This window comes from Acanthopagrus latus, chromosome 15 (genome assembly GCF_904848185.1).
Source record: "Acanthopagrus latus isolate v.2019 chromosome 15, fAcaLat1.1, whole genome shotgun sequence".
Lineage (NCBI taxonomy): Eukaryota > Metazoa > Chordata > Actinopteri > Spariformes > Sparidae > Acanthopagrus > Acanthopagrus latus.
Window position 1 is genome coordinate 1146548 of NC_051053.1, and position 19197 is coordinate 1165744.

At 38.8% G+C, this 19197-nt stretch overlaps 1 protein-coding gene across 3 annotated transcripts in view; it reads left to right on the top strand.

Annotated features, from left to right (window-relative positions):
- The window catches only part of gbf1 (golgi brefeldin A resistant guanine nucleotide exchange factor 1), a 138714-nt gene that overhangs the window by 63130 nt on the left and 56387 nt on the right, over window positions 1-19197 (top strand). For all 3 annotated transcript variants that reach the window (XM_037122997.1, XM_037122998.1, XM_037122999.1), the window contains exons 4-7: window positions 7613-7744; window positions 16225-16343; window positions 17067-17175; window positions 18638-18698. In XM_037122997.1, coding sequence (XP_036978892.1) covers window positions 7613-7744; window positions 16225-16343; window positions 17067-17175; window positions 18638-18698 — 421 coding nt within the window. The remainder of the gene's footprint in view (window positions 1-7612; window positions 7745-16224; window positions 16344-17066; window positions 17176-18637; window positions 18699-19197) is intronic.

A 19197-nucleotide genomic window follows, 5' to 3' on the forward strand; every position in this document is an offset into this window, starting at 1 on the left:
ATGTCAGGACTTGTACCCAGCAAACCCAGTCCTTAGATGGCAGCATGCACGCTTGGGTGAGCTCCTTTAATCCTGTGATTTTCTTCTTCTTTTTTTTTTTGGTCAATGTCAGGCAAAGGTTAACCTGGTTATAGAATGATTGCCTCACCCCGGCTGCAGACGTCGTTATTTATTTCACTCCTCTCCACAAGCCCTGGAGATTGAGTCGAAGTAGAAAGCCCGTATTTAGTGTTTATAAGAAGATCGGTGGTGGCCACCGACAGACTGTTCCAGTCAGCCCTGTGTTCACCGATGGCCAGGCAGATCAATACAACACAATTGAGTTTTCCAATCTGTGGTCTTTGTGAACGCAGCCATAGCACTTACAGGGTGATCGCATCTGATGAAGTCTTCATCAAGGTCTATTGACAGATTCATTTGAGGACTCTCCTTCCACCCTTACTACACTGTAAAGTAATGGGTCACAAAAAACCCCTTTCAAAAGTTTTCTGGCAGTGGATGGACACATCAAACTGACAGAACTATCTCACTCTCTGAAGAGAACATTGATTTTAATTTTAATTTTGCCTAATTTGTAAATTTTGTATTTAATCTGTCATGGGGATAGACAAAATAAACTGTGCAGATGTTTCCAAAATTATACTGCACCCTTCATCCTTTAAACCAAAACTGCTCCAAGCCTTCAGATTTAACAACAACTGAAATAAAACACCAGATGAAAAAATATTCAATAAAGCAGAAAGCAAGAGATTTGCTTTTGAAAGTGAGGCCTAAAAGTGAACCGGCAGCTGATAAAGGGACTGTGTAAATTTTCAAATTATTTCATATTTGATTTTTAAACAAGCCGCAGGGGTATTGGATATCACACACTAATACACAGCAGTCACATGTACACTTTTGAAAAGTGGTTGGACACTCTCCTCGGTGCTTTTGATGTCCAAGTTTTTTTCTTTTCGTCTGGAGTGGAGCTGCACTTTAGAAAGCTATAATCCTCATGGTATTGCTGTGGCAAGCACTCCTTTGGCACAACATTTCACAGCAGCGTTCGTGACTCCACTAATAATTCCCTTGTTGTTTTACCTGTTTTGTATTTTTGCTTTCCCCTCTTGACCCCTTTTTCTCCAAATTCTCCAGAGAAAGTACACGATTATTAAAGTGTGTGTGTGTGTGTGTGTGTGTGTGTGTGTGTGTGTGTGTGTGTGTGTGTGTGTGTGTGTGTGTGTGTTTTTTGAGGGGGTTTAGGCCAAAGGAGGTTTCCCAGAGTGGAATGCCTAGCAAAGCTCCCTTCTCTGTGAACTGATTACCGAGGAAGATCTGCTGCATCTTGCACTGCAGCTGGATTCAATAAACTGTAGGATATTCAGTTGGTGTGGCGTTTTGACACAAATGCTGATGATTGTGTTTTTTTTTTAATTTAATGGCTCTTTCTTTAAAAACAAAAACATCAAAATAATTATTTTAACATTATTAAAATCATTATGATACATTTTTGAAAAGGGTAAAATGTCACAACCCCATAAGCATTATAAAGTATTGTTCCCTTTTTCTCATCATTCTATCATGTCTGTGTCATAGTTTTTTAAATTTATTACATTTTCAAGAGTCAGCATCCACACCAGCAACTCGGTTGTACAATGGTGCTAATGTCAGCATGCTCCCAGTGACAACGATAACATGCTCATGGTTTGCAGGAATGATGCTGACTGTGGTTTCCATCTTAGTGTAGTGTGTTTGCATGCTCAGTTTTACAATTTTTCCCTAAACTTTTAGCACTTTCACACTGTAAAAACCCACGGACACCCACTAACATCTGGTTTTATTGTGTAATGTGAATGGATACAATTGGCATTCAGTCCCACATCAAATGACTTTGCTGCAGTCACAGATATTTATGGGCTCCAGCTCTGGTCAACTGTGATAGAACAGAACACCCAAGTGGACACTGTTGCTAGCTTGTTCACACTTTTCCACTGGTCTCTGTTAAAGCAGTGGTTCAGTCAGCACTGACTTTTAAAGAGAGACTAAAGTATGAGACGATTTGAGTGACTTCTATGTCACGAACCTAGTCAGCTGCCTGATCAGTACTGAGCTTGTGCATCCCTCAACAGAGAAAAAAGAATGGGAGAAGACAACACATGTATAATTCAGAATGTTATCAAGACTAATTAAAACAACGTTAATAGTCATTTCCATCAACCTAAACTAGACTTTTACCACTTCTTTGTGGTTGGCATGTGTTTGCAGATTTTTTAGGATAAACCTTTTAAAAATAGGCAATTGACTCCTTTACTATTGAAAGCGGAACAATTTGCCTCTGTCATTTCCCTTGTTTGTCACGTTAGAGGCATATGACGGTGCTGTTGATAGAAATACTAAAAGTAATAAATGGCCATAAATCAAAGTATTGGGCAAATTAAGCTCTTGATGAATTAAAAAAAACACCAACGTCACTGCAGTTTATGCCAGGGAAAGCATCTAGACCAAAGTTATAGTGATCCATAGTTTCTGACTACAAAATGTCAACTTTATTGTAGCTTTTGATAAAAAGTCAGGGGTCACTAAAATCAGTGGGGGTTCTGGCAGTCGATAATGATAACCATGACAGATTTTCCACTTGGTATTTGTAATTTTTGGATTGATACACGTTACAGTTGAGACAGAAGTAGATAAATGCTTTTACTTTTTAGCCGGTTGTGGTCAAATTTAGCAGCTGAATTGACTACTGGCAGCTCTTTATAAATATAGGCTATCGCCACATTGTCATCTATATCCAACTAGTCATTTATAAAAGAGTGTTTTTTTTCTCTCTTGTGTTTTGGTGTCTTTTGTAGACACGTTGATTCTGTCCTTTGCTGTCTGTGTGAGAGTGTGACATACAGACACACACCCATTACTCTACTGGAAATTTGTTGGACCCAGAAATCGTGTTTCCTATACATTTTTATGATTGAAATGTAATCTATAGGCATAGTGGATGAAATTCAACTTGGTTGCTAAAAGTTGCATGTTGGGCAATTTGCGTAATTAGCGTAATTAGCATAATTAGCTAATTAAGGGGCGACACTACAGGTGAAGAATAATCTATAGAAGGGTGGACGAGGGGGTTATGAAACATTTGGCGCTTTGGGATTTATGGATGTCACAAACATGGACTTAGACTCTTGGATCACCTAGAAGCAAAATTATAGCCATTTAAAATTTCTCGCTGTTAAGGGGCAGGCAAAAACATTGTTTTGTATGCAATGTCAATTTTGAGATTTTGGGTTATTTTGCTTCAATATCATGTCTTCTTTAAGATTAGTGGAAAGAAAACATCCAAAATACACATTTAGGTGTTCATTTTAGTTCACTTTGTCTATTTCCTTCTATGGATTTCTTATACAATACATATGTTTAAAGGCCATTTTCTCATACTTTTAGTCAAAAATCTCCACTTCAGTAGCACTTATATACACCAAAGTTTCCAGTTTTATTCCTGTCTATATTCTGAAGGTTTTAACAGATGGGTTTTTTCATACGTCATTCATAGCCTGATTTATATAACATTTTATTCCTAAAAACAGGGCAATTTTTATTTTTATTTTTATTTTTTTTTATGGGTGTTGAGTTTTTTTGGATTTATGGAATTCCCTCTGTAAAAACCTTCGGCTATAATATGTCAACAAAATAAAACAGACATTTTGAACCTGGCTTTAATATTTATTTAATAGATAAATGCATAATTTTTATATTTAAATCTACAATTTCAGAAAAATCATAATACAAATTAATTATTTGTGATTTGTAATAATTGTCATAATGTAAGTAACTGGGGAAGTATCATGGTGATATATATTAGTTAAAGTCCCTATTATTCATATGTAGTGTCTCCCCTTAATTAGCTCATCTCTCTTTAAAAGCAAAGAATCTCTGTTTGTCTCTGTGTGTGTCTTTGTGCCTCAAATATCTCTGCAGAACAGGATCAGACTGAGTTTCAACATGGCTGCTGCTTGGTTCAAGGGTGTGCAAGGTCGCATTTGTTTGGATTACAATGGTACTGTTAATAAATTATTTCATAAATGCTTCACAAATTCCGCTAGCATTGTCAACCATAGCCACCATAGTCATGTGTACACCAGAGCCAATCACTGCAGAGCTCAAGTCCACAACACACCTTAACAAACAAGCAGATTTATACCTACAGCAGTGGGAGCTGGACCAGGATTTTTCCGGCCGTTCGGTCCCGTTCTGTGCATCTAAACTGACTGTTGTGGATTAATGAGACTAAACGAGTCCAGGCCGAGTCTGTTCTGGTCTGAGGAGATCCGGATACGCGAGGAGAACAAAGTGGAATCGGAATCTGTGGCTGTTTGTGTGTAGCTAGCTGCTAGCCCACCCCCACACGGTCCACCTACCGAGTCAACGGACACAGGTCCAAAACCGGACTCAGGGTAAATAATGTCCGCCACGCTTTTTTGCAAACATTGCTATCACGTTTGCTTTGTGTCTGGTGCAGGAAGAAATGGTAAAAACGGGCTTTTGTCACTAAAGTGTCCGCAAGCAGCACGTTTGGTTTCTGAGGAACAGGGGAAGTTGTGTGAGGGATGCCGGTGGTGATACAGACAGTGACAGAGATAGCAAGTTTTGAGAGTTGAGAAATTTGTGACATAGAGCGTGTTTGGAGTGTATAGTTAGCATGTTATATAGTGTTTAGTGTAGTGTGTTTAGTGTGTAGTGTTGTTGTTTTTTTGTGTTGTGAGTCAAAACAAGGAGGAGACTGCTGAATGTGGAACAGGCAGGAATGAGCTGAGGAGCCCTGAGCCTGAGGCATCGCCTGCATTTAAATGTACATAGTTACACATGACTTCGTGCATTTCAAAAACTTATGCACAAATTTAGCAAACGACAATTTATGTTTGCATTATAACTAATCCAATTGGTTCTTTAAACATATTTGTGGTTTTCACAGTAAAAAATCTAACTTTTTCCTACTCTGATTTTATGTTATTTTGTGATTTTAGGTCCAGAGTGATAATATAGCATGTCAAAATGAAAAAAAAAACAAAAAACTGTACAGTCACACATGTGAGGTTGTGCTGAAAATAATGACACCAAACAAGGCAAGGTAAATAGTCAGTTATTAAACAGCCAATTATATCCCTGATGTCCCACCTTCAAATACAACCTCATTTGGCCATCCATGAAAAAACTACTTAACCTCCCACTTTTCTATGGAGTACATGCTTCCTAAGGGCAATGCACTAGTTATGCTAATTACTCAAGTTGCCCAACATGCAACTTTTAGCAACCAAGCTTAATCTCATCTGCTAAACCTATAGATGACATTTTAGTATGGGTTATATAGGGGCATCCAGTAGACTACATGCCAATGATGTAACCAAAGAAGAGTTGATTTGTCATCCCTACACTTTCCCCCGTCCCCACGGGTTTGGCACATGTTACTTTATTATTATGTTGGCCATCTAACCGTCCTCTGAGTCTGAGTCAAACGTTAATGTTGGCATATAGATTAAAGTCCTCCGTTGCTACGACGGATTTCCGTGATTCAACCTTAACAGAGGCAACTTATGAGATCAACATAGATCAGAGCAAGTGTTGACTGATGTGCACTGACAGATTGTCACACTCTACAGCCAATGGTATCGTAACAGTGTGTGCGCGCCTGACCAATGACAGTGTAGTGACCCACACAGGGCGGGATCTAAACACGGAGCGGCTCTAAAGTTTAGCTGCTTAGCTAGCAAGGACTCATCGCGCTGCTGCGTTATCAATTAGTTTTTGAGTTTAGTCAACACATGAGAACTCGTCTGACACGGAGAGTCTCCTGTTGTGTGCTACATGTGTGAAGGAACAACTATAATCTGGACTTTGTCTGCAGTGTATCTGTGTAAACGGCTTCATTCAGCATCTCTCCCTCCCCTAGTCTGACTGTACAAAATCATGAATGTAGCCTGATTGTAGATCAAATCTTGTGTTATAACATATAGAACAAATGTAAAGCCTCAGAGCTTCTGTGATTATTAACAGTATGTTAGTGATGACAGAAAGGTGATAACTCGCCGTCACACTGACAAGGCTGCAAAAGTTTCTGTTGGTATGATGTATTTTTCTGTTATTATTATTATTATTATTAGTAGTAGTAGTATTGTTGTTGTTGTTATTAATATAATAACTATAATAATAATGATAATGATAATAATAATAATAATAATAATATGATGATGATGATGAGAAGAAGAAGTAGAAAAATAGCGTACTGCAAAGTTCTGTAGATGGTTGATTATTTAAAAGAGTGAATAGAACAGCTGTTCAGACACTGGGTCCAATATTTAAAGTTGATGTCTGCATTAGAGAACATGGTGTGGGGTGAGGCTGTAAATCTTACCTTATTTTTTTAGCAAGGGTCAAGTAATGTGCACTGTAACATGTTTCACAAATTACAAATTGGGAATATGACTTGGCTACAGCTCAAACACATTTCAGTCAAAAGATTTTTTTTGCTTTAATTCATGTGTTGGATACTGTAGCATGTGACAACTCACATGAAATCACAGGTTGTTTTTACATTTCTGTACATGAAGATGTTAATCAAACAAGCTGCTTGGGATAAATGCATCATGTTTTGAAGTGATCATAGGTCAAACTCTGTGCTGAACCACCTCTATACTAAAAATGCTCCATGAATAGTTTAATATCTTAAGGTAAGCGAGTGAGTAAACATATTTCCAAAAATGTTGAACTCTTCTCTAAGCTCCCTCTTTTTATTTCTGACCTCCACTCTCATACATCCCACTTTTCCTTTTTCTTCCCATCCCTCTCCCTCTCTGGACATTAATTCCTCACTGATCTGGTCCCCTCAGGGCATCACTGCTGTTTACTTAGACCTTCATGCAGAGTGCACGAGGAGAGTACATTAGACTCTGCGCAGCACTGTTGACCACTCTTTTCTGGCTTATTTGTATGTGCAGTATGTCTAAAACTGAAGCCTTCACAGAGGAACCCAACATGGTGTGGCATTGCCTTGAATTGTAGAGATACAGCATTAGACAGTAGAGATATCTGCGTGTAAAGACAGCAAAAGTCATGTTGACATGTTTCAGCTGGCCTCTGTTCCATTAACGTCCATAACGCCATGCAGTCTCTCCTGGAGCCACTCATGTGTCTAGATGTGATGTATAACCCATGAAGGTTTTCTGAGAAAGGCTGTTTGTTTCAAGCGGCTGAAAGTCTTGAATGTTGAACAAACAATGACTTTCCAGTCTTTTTTTATTTTTTGTTAGTTGTGTATTTTTACAGAGTTATTACAGATATCAGTTGGATTTTAAAAGGGTTCTTGAATACTTCTGCAGCAGACTTTTTATTACATTTTAAAAACTTGTTTTATGTTTCCTTGAATTGTACTCATGATCTGGTCAAAAGTGTCTACTGTAGAGGAACTTAAATGTTACTTTAGTTTATTATGTTTCCATTGTGGTCTAAATACCTGAGAAGATTAGGCATATCATCTGCTGATTTAAGCTATTTTTGCTTGTGACTGTATGTGATGTAAACAATGCCTTGACTTCATCCTGGGTCCTTCTGACTGTTTGTGTGTGTGCGTGTCCTCTTTCAGAGCTGTCAGATGTTGAACCCAACATTTTCCTGAGGCCCTTTCTGGAAGTGGTCCGTTCTGAAGACACCACTGGACCAATCACAGGCCTCGCTCTTACCTCTGTCAACAAGTTCCTTTCCTACGGTCTCATAGGTAAGACGTCTTGTGATGTTATTTTATGACAATATGTTGAATTCCATTTGCATATCAGCATACTAGTATGTGGACCCCAGGTCTGCTCCGACCCTAGCATACATACTGAGCATGCAGCAGACTTAACATACCTGTGGTGTAGAAGCTTTTTTTTTGTGTCAGAACTGTGTCAGTTCCATAATCTCAGAAGTCAATCAGAGGAGTTGTCCTCCTTAGTATGCAGATATTCAAATCACACCCTTCTAGCCCCTCCCATCAGAGCCCTCCTCTTCGCCAGAACGATAACAGAAGGTTGAAAAATTACTGATATTGTGAAAAATCCTCTTACTCTAAAAGGGAAAAAACAGAAGATTTTCTTTGAAAAACAACCCCGCCCCCCCCCCCCCCCCAAAAAAAAAACAAAAAACAAAAAACCAAATGTGTATATTTTATTTTACAGTGTAATTATTTTCAGTGCCAAATATCTGTTTCAGTGCCAATACAAATTTTTCAGATACAAATAATTTAATGCCAATGTTTCCTGTGATAGTTCAGGTTTAGTTGACATTTAGTCAATGTCAAACTAGATATTTTTTGCCAAAATGTAGCATTCTGTCTCCGTAGGCTCTACGCTAACCCTAATTTCCCTTGAAGATTTTTACCTCATTAGGTGCTTAGGTGAAGTTCAACTAAATTTGTTGGCTTCCTGGTACAGTCTTTTTTCTTCAGCACAGTCCACATCTTCTCTACAGGGTTCAAGTCAGCCATTCGTTTACCACTTTTGATGAGTGTTTGGGATCATTGTCCTGTTGGAACACCCAACTGCACCCAAGAGCCAAATTTTCTGCTGATGATTTTATGTTTTCCTGAACAAGTTAGAGAGCTTGTGAATGCCACTTGACAGGCACCACCCACCCAGTGACCATTGCAGGTCAGGTAAAACCCCTCATAACAATTGCTCTCCCTGATGACCTGATCTGAGTCTTTCCTGTGGAAAAGGAGCTTCTGGGTCAGTGGACTTGTTCCAAATGTTCAATCTGATTACAATTTTTTGAATTTGGAGATAGGTGTGACACCTTAAGGTTTCATGGGCTGTTCCTGAGCCATCTTGCAGAGTGGCAGGGCTCAATACATTTACATTTACATCACATTTACATTTACTGCATTTAGCAGATGCTTTTGTCCGAAGTGACTTACAGTAATTCGTTCATACATTCATACATTGATGGTGCTGGCTGTCATGCAAGGTGCCAACCGGCACATCAGGAGCAGTTTGGGGTTCAGTATCTTACCTAAGGACACATCGAAATGCAGACTGGAGGAATTGAACCAACGACCTCCGGATAACAAGACACGGTTTTCCAGCAGACCATTGCATTGTAACAAGGACAACAATCAAACTTAGGTATATGAGTGCATGTTTTGCACAGCAGTATATATGTTGCTGCAGAGGTTTTACTTATTGAAAGTCATGTGTCAAACTCAAATATAATGGAAGCTGTTATTGAGCAAAAATATTTGTGTGGGGTGGGGTTTAAGTTGTGTTTGCTGTGAGACATCGTGATGGAGGATGACATCATTGTTTATAAGTTTGAGGCAGTGTGTCCCCTCAGTGTTGTCCTAGCGCAGCAGTTGCGTTTTAGCTCACCACTGCCGCTGTTTCCCACCGGTGCTTTTCACTAGTTTTGTGTAGTGTAAACATGTGGGGGAGGGGAGACTAATGAGACTATAGTGGTTATTGGAAATAATCATTGTCTAGGTCTTGAGAAGCAGCGTCATTTATTCATTGACACGGTTAACCTATTCTAAACATTTAATGCCCGAATGGCAACTTATTGCTAACTTTATCCTTACCTCTGCTCACGATTTTCCCGTCAGACATTATTGTGATTTACAACAATATCACTAATCACCAAAATATTCCAAAAAACTAAAATTGCACTAAAACAAACAAACAAAAAATCACTTCAACCTTACATTTTGTTGGGAAACAAATATTTGTATTTGTAATGAAGCAAGAAAAGGTAGTAACTCAATTTGCTTGTTGTTTTCTGGTTTGGAATCTGTAGCGTTTACACATGTCATATCTCTGCAATAAAATTGTATGTTGTGTCATCCTGAATATTGATGTCTTCAGCTATTTAGATTTGTCATCTTTACTTAATATCCAGGTATTTAATTCAGATACAGATTACATGTTGATACTAGGCAGGAGGGGGTCAAACTGTTCAAACATACACTATAGTATCATGTATCACTGGGCGTAACATACTAGAGTGCCACCGATCTGTGTTGGGAATTTAAGATAAGCAGTAAGTTGAAATCAGTTCAGAAAGAGTTTTTCATTGGGAAGCTATGTTTTGGCCAGTGCTGTGGCTGATTGTCAGGTCAGTCCATGAATGTTAGGAATGGTCTCTTTTCATCTCATCATCGAAGCAGAAGCTGAATGCATACAGTCAGGACTGCATGTCCTCATTAGCCTCCTCATAGAAATATGGCCCAGTCTGCCAGATGTTTTGTTAAGTGTGAAATGAGCATGCATCACCAGATGTTAGTCTAAATAGCAGGGATTGAGTCAGTGTTACATTGCGGTCAAAACAGCTGCAGTCATTGCTGAACTAAATAAGCCAGGTTTACAAGAACATTGCACACTGTAAAGAAGCTGCTTACAGGATTGGCCTTATATTTCTGGCTCTTAAGTAGTTTGTAGTTTTCCTTTTCGTTATGTTTAACTGCCATTGAGTCCGATTCCGGTTAAAAGGCATTTCTTTCTCGCTACTGTCGCCAAGTGTTTGCTCATGGGACAAATGTTGGGTCTCTGTAAATAAATTTATCAAGGAGTATGGCCAAGGCTTGCTCAACCTGGAAAGTGTCATGGGATGACTTTTGATGTGAATTAGCGCTTCATAAATAGTGACTGACTGACTGACTAACTGACTGACTGACTGATAACCCTAGGTGAAAGGATTTCATGTCTCAATTGAAAATCAATTAGATTCTTCGAAACAAAATGTTTTGGGCCTCTAGATCTGGTTCCACATTAGGACCAGTTCCTGAATACATTTCACTGGTACTAGTTTCAAATAAACAGCTTAGTGCAAACGCCTACTATGTTATCCACTAGGACCTGGCTATCGGTTTGTGCCTCATGCTGGTTAAATTCATGCAATGTTTCCTGTTTCCTTATGCATGTCTCAGTTAATTGTCTTGTAGCAAGCAAGTTTATGCAACATTTTTTACAAGGACAGGATTGTACTTGGGTTCTGTTTAAAGTAAAGTAATATTAGCCTCAATAAATATTCAAGAAAAAGAAATTCTGACAAGCTTACAACATGTGATACTTCTTTAATAGTTCCACTTCTTAATCTCCAGTGCCTGTTTTTGGTTTCTGAGGTGCTCTCAGAAATAGTTGAAAAATCTGCATTTGTTTTTTCCTGAATCAAGTTTCACATGTAGCGTTACAGCAGCACCGTCATATAATTCATGAAAGAGAGGAGATTGGTACGAAGCAAAATGTCACACAAATCCTAACACACCATTGATTATACTCTGTACAGTGACAATGCCCCATAATTTACTAGAGTTATATGGTTATGTCGTTTTTTAGGTTTGCTCTCATGATAGATTTATTCCATATCCATTGATAATGATAACATTGATTATATTGACATATTAACATTAAACCCATATCTCATCTCACTCCAAGGGTTGTCTGAACATTTACAGACCAATTATTAGTGCATGCCAAATACTTTCTTTTAAAGCTTCAACATTAACTGCAGTTAGGATACATAAAACCGACATCGCCTTCAGGACAGCTGAGTAGATGTGAGTGGTAAATAAATGTAAGGCACAACAGTACTGTTCTTGTCAAATACTGCCATCTTCTGACAAGTCAGTAACACAAAAATCTGAGACTTTGATTAACACTTTATATGACTTCTCTCTTCTGAACTCTAGACTAGCTTAAACAGTGTTACGAAGCAGTAGGTTTGCACACATATGTTCTAACTGCGTACAGTGAGACAGGTTCTGTTTGCTGTTCTTCTGTAAGTTGACATGATGTGGCTACTGTATGATGATCCTTGCTGAATGTTATGCATTGTAAGCCTGTAACATTTTATGCATTGTAAGCTTCCAGCAAAGGATGCTGTGTTTAGACGTTTGCACACATTACACTGTCATCCCTATCAGGCAGTTGTGTTCGTCTTTATCCTAGGTGTTGAATTGAATATGGCCCATCTGTCATTTGTTCCTTTGAACATTCCCCCGTTGTTCTGCTAACATGGCCTGTGGAACATCCTCTTTTTTTATTTTTTGTCTGTCTGGGGCCCGAGAGAAAGGGAAAGATAATTGTCTCCTATACACACCCACTCATTTTACTCGCACATTTCATTTAGAGTGAGCTTATTCCTTTTGATCCATGGCCTGAGGTCTACTCTAGTGGAGAGAGCAGTGAACTAAGCCTCGGTACTGACAGATATCCATGTCCCTACTCTATCCTCTCCCATTCCTCCTCTGTCGACCCTCTGGTCCTCCTTCCCAGCAGAGTCAGCAAAGCCCCTCTCTGCACTGTGAGCAGCCACATAGTCACCAGCCCACATAGGGCTCACAGTGAGGCTCAGCTGAGGCTTTAGCTGCAGCCACTGCTAGAAGAGATGAGCTTAGAGTACAGCTGTACACTGCCTGTGATTTTAGGGCTGAATAAATTGTTATTCTTTATTCTAATTGTTGTTATAATTGAGTAAACAAGTGCATAATTGGCATGAGCAGCAACATTAAATGTAGTTCAACAAAGAAAACATCACCAGCCTCAAAATTCTCACACAGTAAATGTAAGGAAAAGGGACATCAGGTCCCAGAAGAAAAGGTTTGCATTGAAGTGGTTAACAAAAAGAAGAAAAATGCCACTCAATGCCATAAGTAGCTTTTATTTTCTAATAATGGCATTATAAAATTTGAGAAGCATTTTGGTGTAACACCTTCCGCAGAACATATACAGTACAGTAAATACTGCGCTGGGCTTTCTTTTTAAAGGACATGTAATGCAATTAACAGGAAAAATAGTTTGACCTGTAAGAAGATCCTTGCGCACACTATATACACTAGAACAGCACTGAGTAGAGCCCAATCCTCCACCAAGGCCCAAAAGTCCCCTTTGATTCAGTCAAGCCTAATCCAGTATAGATGAGGCATATTTGATACTGACACCTCCAGGTTTGTCTGTAATATTTTTTTCATTAAGATACATGCATGTGTTCCCTGAGATATTACTGAAAATATTGGAAAACATCCCATGTCGCCTGTTAAAGAAAGTTGAGAAAACATTTCTGCATCCACACAAAAAGTTATTGTCCTCTGTTCTGGGCTGAGACTCATCCTGAACTCAGGTGTGGTGGAAATCTGTTCAGATATTTTTTTAACCCTAACCCAACAACAAACTTAACTTCCTTTGCAGAGATAAAAAAAATACATGGAAATAATGAAGACATAAAGCTATGAAGACAAAGTGGGAAAAAAGATATTATCATAAGATAAAAGAAAGAATAAAGATGAGAAAAATTAAGAGTCATTAAAATGATAAAACAACCCAAACCAAATTTTGAATTACAATTAGAAATTATTAGTGAAAGAATGAAGTCTTTGTAATGAGCAGGATAAACCTCCAGAGAAAGTGAGGAAAAAGACAGTAGTTGAGTTGAGTGATAAACCACTCAAAACCAATAAACCTCAATATAATGTTGGATGTAGCGTATTCCGTGTTCCTAGCTCAGTGGTTTTGTATTATTAGATCTGTAGCATTGACTATAGATTTCTTTTTGTTGTCATTAGTTGACAATAAACTGCAGTAGTTACTTATTTTTTAATTTTTTTTCACATCTTGATTGCGGCCTGGATTTGTTTTGGTGAACTAGAGATTATATTTGTTGCTCATTGGTAAAGGATCCCAATGTTTTCCATGCATTTACGCTGTGTAGCTAACACTGAGAGCAGAGTAGCTGAAAGGTAGTTGTATGCTATTCAGAAGATGAACAGGTGAACAAACTCATTTTCTTCTGTGACCATGGAAAACAGCAGTCCCTTTGTTTGGTTTCTAAAGATGTATCGGCCCACATGCAGAGTGCTGCTTCAGAGCTTTTTGTGTCTTGCACGCTTAAAAATGAGTCACTATGCCTGTTCTGCTCAATCTCACTCACTTCTCACACACTTTGTGACCAGAGTTCGATGTTACTTTACTGCCTTATGTGCAGCTGGTTCAACCCCCTATTGACTTCGCCCACATACCCTCAAGCGCACACACACACACACACACACACACACACACACACACACACACACACACACACACACACACACACACACACACACACACACACACACACACACATCGAGCCTCTCCTTTCCTCAGTGTTATTTTAACAATGCCCCCAACCCCTCCTTTGAACACTGCTTGTTTGGACTTTGTGCCAAGAGAAGGATTAGTGTTTTATATTACTTCTGACATTCTGCTGGATCCCCCTGTGGCTTCAGTTTCTGTGTCTGGAGGTTGGATGTTTTCAACACAACTTCAATGGTTGTTGTCGCCCTCGCCTCTGGAGAGATTTTGGCACTGCTTTGTCTCAACGGCCTCTACCACGAATAAACCAGTTCTCAGCCATTAGGCAGCTCCTGACTGATGTACTTTCTGCACTCCTGCGCTGCCAATCATTCAAATTTTTGAATGATTGTCAGGATATACAATATATACCTTGATATTTTAAAATCCTCTCATAAGCTCCTCATAAATACTAAGAGTGGGCAACAAAATCACATATTTAGATATTTTTGACCAAATAGACCTACATCAATATTGCATCATAGCGCAGGGGTGACTCTTAGTACTTTGACAGAATATTAACACAATGAGATTCTTGATTAATAATGTGGATACAATGAATAAGTGGGTAAAGACAAGTATCAGAAGAGCAGAAGAGTCTAGTAAGTTCAGAAAAGTACATCACTTTACTGCAAAGCAGTAAAAAAAAAACAAAAAACTGCTGTTAATTTTGCACCATATCATGTAAATATGTATATATGTGTATTTCTTCCCTTTTTAATCTTATTGCTTATTTTTGCTATTGTTTCTGTTCTTGTAATATGTTTCTGTTTTTGTAATATGCTGTCGCTGCTGTGACAAACAAATTTCCCCATCTGTGGGACATTAAAGGATTTCTGATTTCTGATTAAGACCAGGAAAAGACAACCCGTTATCTGATATTTAATATTAATCACAAGCTTGCTCACTTTGAACCCTGAGCTGCCCATCTCTCCACATTATCAGTGTCTTCAAGTTAACAGGCTGTATTGTTGTTCTGCTTATAATATCCTCATCTGCACCTCTCCTTCTCCGTCTCTCCATCCGTCCCTCCACTCCCCTCTCTTCCCCCTGTGCTTATTAGTTAATGAAATGCTGCTCCTGAGGGCGATGGGAAAAGAAAACAGGCTGGCTCCAGGCAGATAGCTGGCCAGCCACTCGAGTTTCAAAAACACTGGCTCCTGTTGCTCTGACAGCCAATTTGTCCCAGCCTGCCTCCAACAAAAGGCCACATCTGGTCATTAGATCCTAGGGTTTGAAGGACAATGTGGATCGACCACACTAGATTTGTCTAGTTTTGTTTATGTGCCGAGCTGTCGGAGCTGTGTGCTTGGTTACTGAGTTAACTAACAATCATTAGACCCACTTTTAATATAGGATGTTCAACTCAGCCTACATTTTCTTTACGTCCCTTGTCAACTGAGCTGTTGCATCATGTCAGTGATATATGTCCTTTCATGTAGATCATATCCAGGGTTTCCCATCAGTCATTTATTTGTGGCAGCGTGCCACAATATCAACATTAATGCCATATATTTTCTGTTTTTGGAGCTACATTCCCAGCTCTTGCTCTCTTGGCTCTCCCTTTCAAACACTAAAACACGTCAAGTGCTTACTGTATATAGACTTAACTTGTGCAAGCTACCTGTTCAGGTATATTAAAATAAACCAAACAAAGGCTTACGATGCCCTGGATTAATGTTATGCTTATGTTGAAGTGAACTTGTTGCAAGGTGGATTGCTTGTAGAAGACCTCAAAATTCACAGTCTGCCGTGAACTTCTCAGATCTCTACTTGGGACTTAAAAAGTTGAAAAAATCTAGATCTGCATATTTTGCTTCATTATTTAATAACAATCAGTCATTAATAGAGATTTGACTCCCTTCAATCCCGAAAACTAATTTATCAAATTTTCCATACATAAACAATCTAAAGTCAGGGCCATTTCACAGCACATGCTATGTCATGACACTTCAATGAGAGCAGGTCCGGAACATGCTCGACTTTGAGAGTTTAACTGCCCTCAGTAATATGACTTCCTTTCATTGCTGTCTCCTACTTTCACTATCAGGCAAATCAAGTGTGCTCTGGAGTTTGTATTTTCTGAGCCTTCTGACAAAACTGCGTGTCTCTTGTGTTTTTGCAGATGCTAACCATGAAGCAGCAGCAGAGGCCATTGAGAACATGGCAGATGCAGTCACACATGCTAGATTTGTGGGAACAGACCCTGCCAGTGATGAAGTCGTCCTCATGAAAATTCTACAGGTACTGCATGTTTCCTAGTAGCGACTACAGTGGTCTTACACTGACTCCATGGACTCAACAAATGAGGCCCATGTGGTCTTAGTTCCTCTATAAGTGAGACTATCCAATAACTGAGATCATTGAGCATATTTCAATTGATGGGTGTTTCTTGGGCCTCAACAATAAACCTGTAGTTGGCCTAACACTTCTTTGAGTGAAGGGTGATGAGAAGGGCAGGATTTGATCTGTATTTTGTTCAGGAATATCTGTACGATGCATTCCTATTGTATTTATATTATTTTCACTTTATTTAACAGTATTGTTGCAAAATAAGATTAAAATGCTATGTTAAGAATATGAATATATCATCTCATATTACGCACCAGATTAAACTCTGGAGTAAGTTAGTAAGCGGATATTTACTTTGGTACAGTGCTAGTGCCAAGTGTGGTGACATGACCTAGTACCAACATATACCAACTTTCTTTTACCTTTACATCACAGTACAGGCATAATCAACTAAATGCACATCTTTTTGAGCTGAACTTCACAATTTTTCTGCAACTGTCAAAAATATGTCAAGGTTTTGATTATCTTCCCTTCATGTTTACAGTAAATCCTAGCATTTGCTGATATGATATTCTAGTATACAAATGATCATTGTGCTCATCTCAATCACTTGATTGATGAACTCGATTGACATAGCTATGGGTATTAGAATGGTCATATTCTGCTGTATTTTAGGTCCTGAGGACTCTGCTGCTGACACCAGTCGGAGCCCATTTGACCAATGAGTCTGTTTGTGAGATCATGCAGTCTTGCTTCAGGATCTGCTTTGAGATGCGCCTAAGTGGTGAGTCACTTAAAACATTACTGATATGCTAGTCAGTGCTAGTTTAACTCACTGGATATAGGCTGTGGGAGTAAGCCTGTCATTGGCCTTTACTGCTGGTTACTGTTTTCATAATGGTATTTTTTGAGGGGCACAACAACAATCTCTGAGCTTGCAACCAACAGCTGAAAATGGCAAGTTACTTTGACCGTGACCTGGTCACTAGCAGTGATTTGGCAGGGATTTAGCCATTAAATGCCAGAGTTCACCTCTCCACATGTAAAGCGAGTTAATCATGACACTGTATTGTAGACAGGGGCACCATCACATCCAATTGCGATTGGTATAAATATATGAAAACAAGCCAGAGCAAGATTGGAGGTCAGGACCTCCAAATAGGTCATAAGAAATAGATTCACGAAATTCTAATTGGATAGGAATTAAAAGTAAATCATGTTATATTTTTTTCCACAATATTCTTTAACCTTTTGTATTTTATTTTGAAATACTTGTTTTAACCTCTCATGCATCTAAAATGACTAAAATCTAACAATCTGAGAAGCGAAAGTCAGTTAATACTGACTACTACATACTATACTCAGTTAACACTTAACGGAGTAAACCTGTGATGAAGGTTTGCTTGTTTTGCTCCATTTTAGGGGAGTTTGGGGACAGCTTTAACACATAAGAGCTTCTAACAGTTTATTAAGACCCGCACTGTTTGGGTGAGATTGGCCTTGTATCGACAATACGAAAGGAATTTCCATATAATGGATCTCATTTAATCAGTTTGATGTCATATTACCAGCACACTGATAACTCTTAGGCATGTGTACATTTAGTCTTGTTCTTGGTTAAATAGTCAAATTGAGAATGAAAGACAGCACAGAAAATTTACATGATTTTTTCCAAGATAATCAATTAGGTAATTCATTTTTTAAAATTGTATTCAACCTTTATTTAACCAGATTAGTCCCATTGAGATCACAGATCTCTTGTATGGGGGAAGACCTGGCCAAGAATGACGGCAACACAGAGTTGTAACACCAAACAAATAAAGTACACTCAAATTATCCAATAAAACATTTGTGCACAGTTGACTTGTTAAAGTATTCTGAAGTTTAATTCCATATTTCAAGTTTAAAAGTGAAGAGAAGTAAATAAGGAGTTTTTGAAGAATCGTCTTGTAAATAAAATCGTTCCAGTGATTGAGGTGCTGTGCACCTAAAGCAGATAATTTCACTTTTGAGTATAAAACACAATGATGAGTAAGAAAACCACAGTCCAAAGAAATTTTGAACTGTTGCAAATCTTAAACTTGCTACCAGTTCAGACTATCTGCCAGAGTTGACACTTTCCTTGCTCCTGCTCTGTTAACCTTTCCTTGCTTAGATTACATTTGAAGTTTGTCTAAATGTCTGGCTTTCTCTAACTCTTATCTCTATGTGTCTGTGCTTCTTCTGGTTCTCTACTGTGTTTGCAGAGCTCCTCAGGAAATCAGCTGAACATACACTGGTTGACATGGTGCAGCTGCTATTCTCCAGGTAAATGAATGGGACAGTGGTGGATTAAGATGGGTGCCTTGTTAATGTGTACATTCCTGTAGTGGTTAGGACTCTTGACACTCGCTTTATAATGGATTAAGAATATGATGGCTGGTTAGGGACCTTTTTTCTAAGTGAACCTTCTAATCAAAAGGGTTCTTGTAGTACCACTGCCACTGTGTCAAAGTGAAAAGTGGTTTGAAGTCGGACACTGCACATTTCCATCACCTCTGGTTTATGCTTTTCTGCACATATCTGTCTCTCAGCCCTCGTTGTTCTGCTTAAAGCTCATGAATTTCATTTTGCACTGCGCCCAGGGTCAGTGGGCCACTGATTCACTAATACCATAACATGATTTCTCCTTTGGCATTTAACATAAGAGACATACACACACACACACACACACACACACACACAAACCACCCTGTCCAGATGCATCAGAGTGCTAGTCACATTCTGTCAGAGAGCCAACTGAGCTTCATGCTCCATGATCTGCATA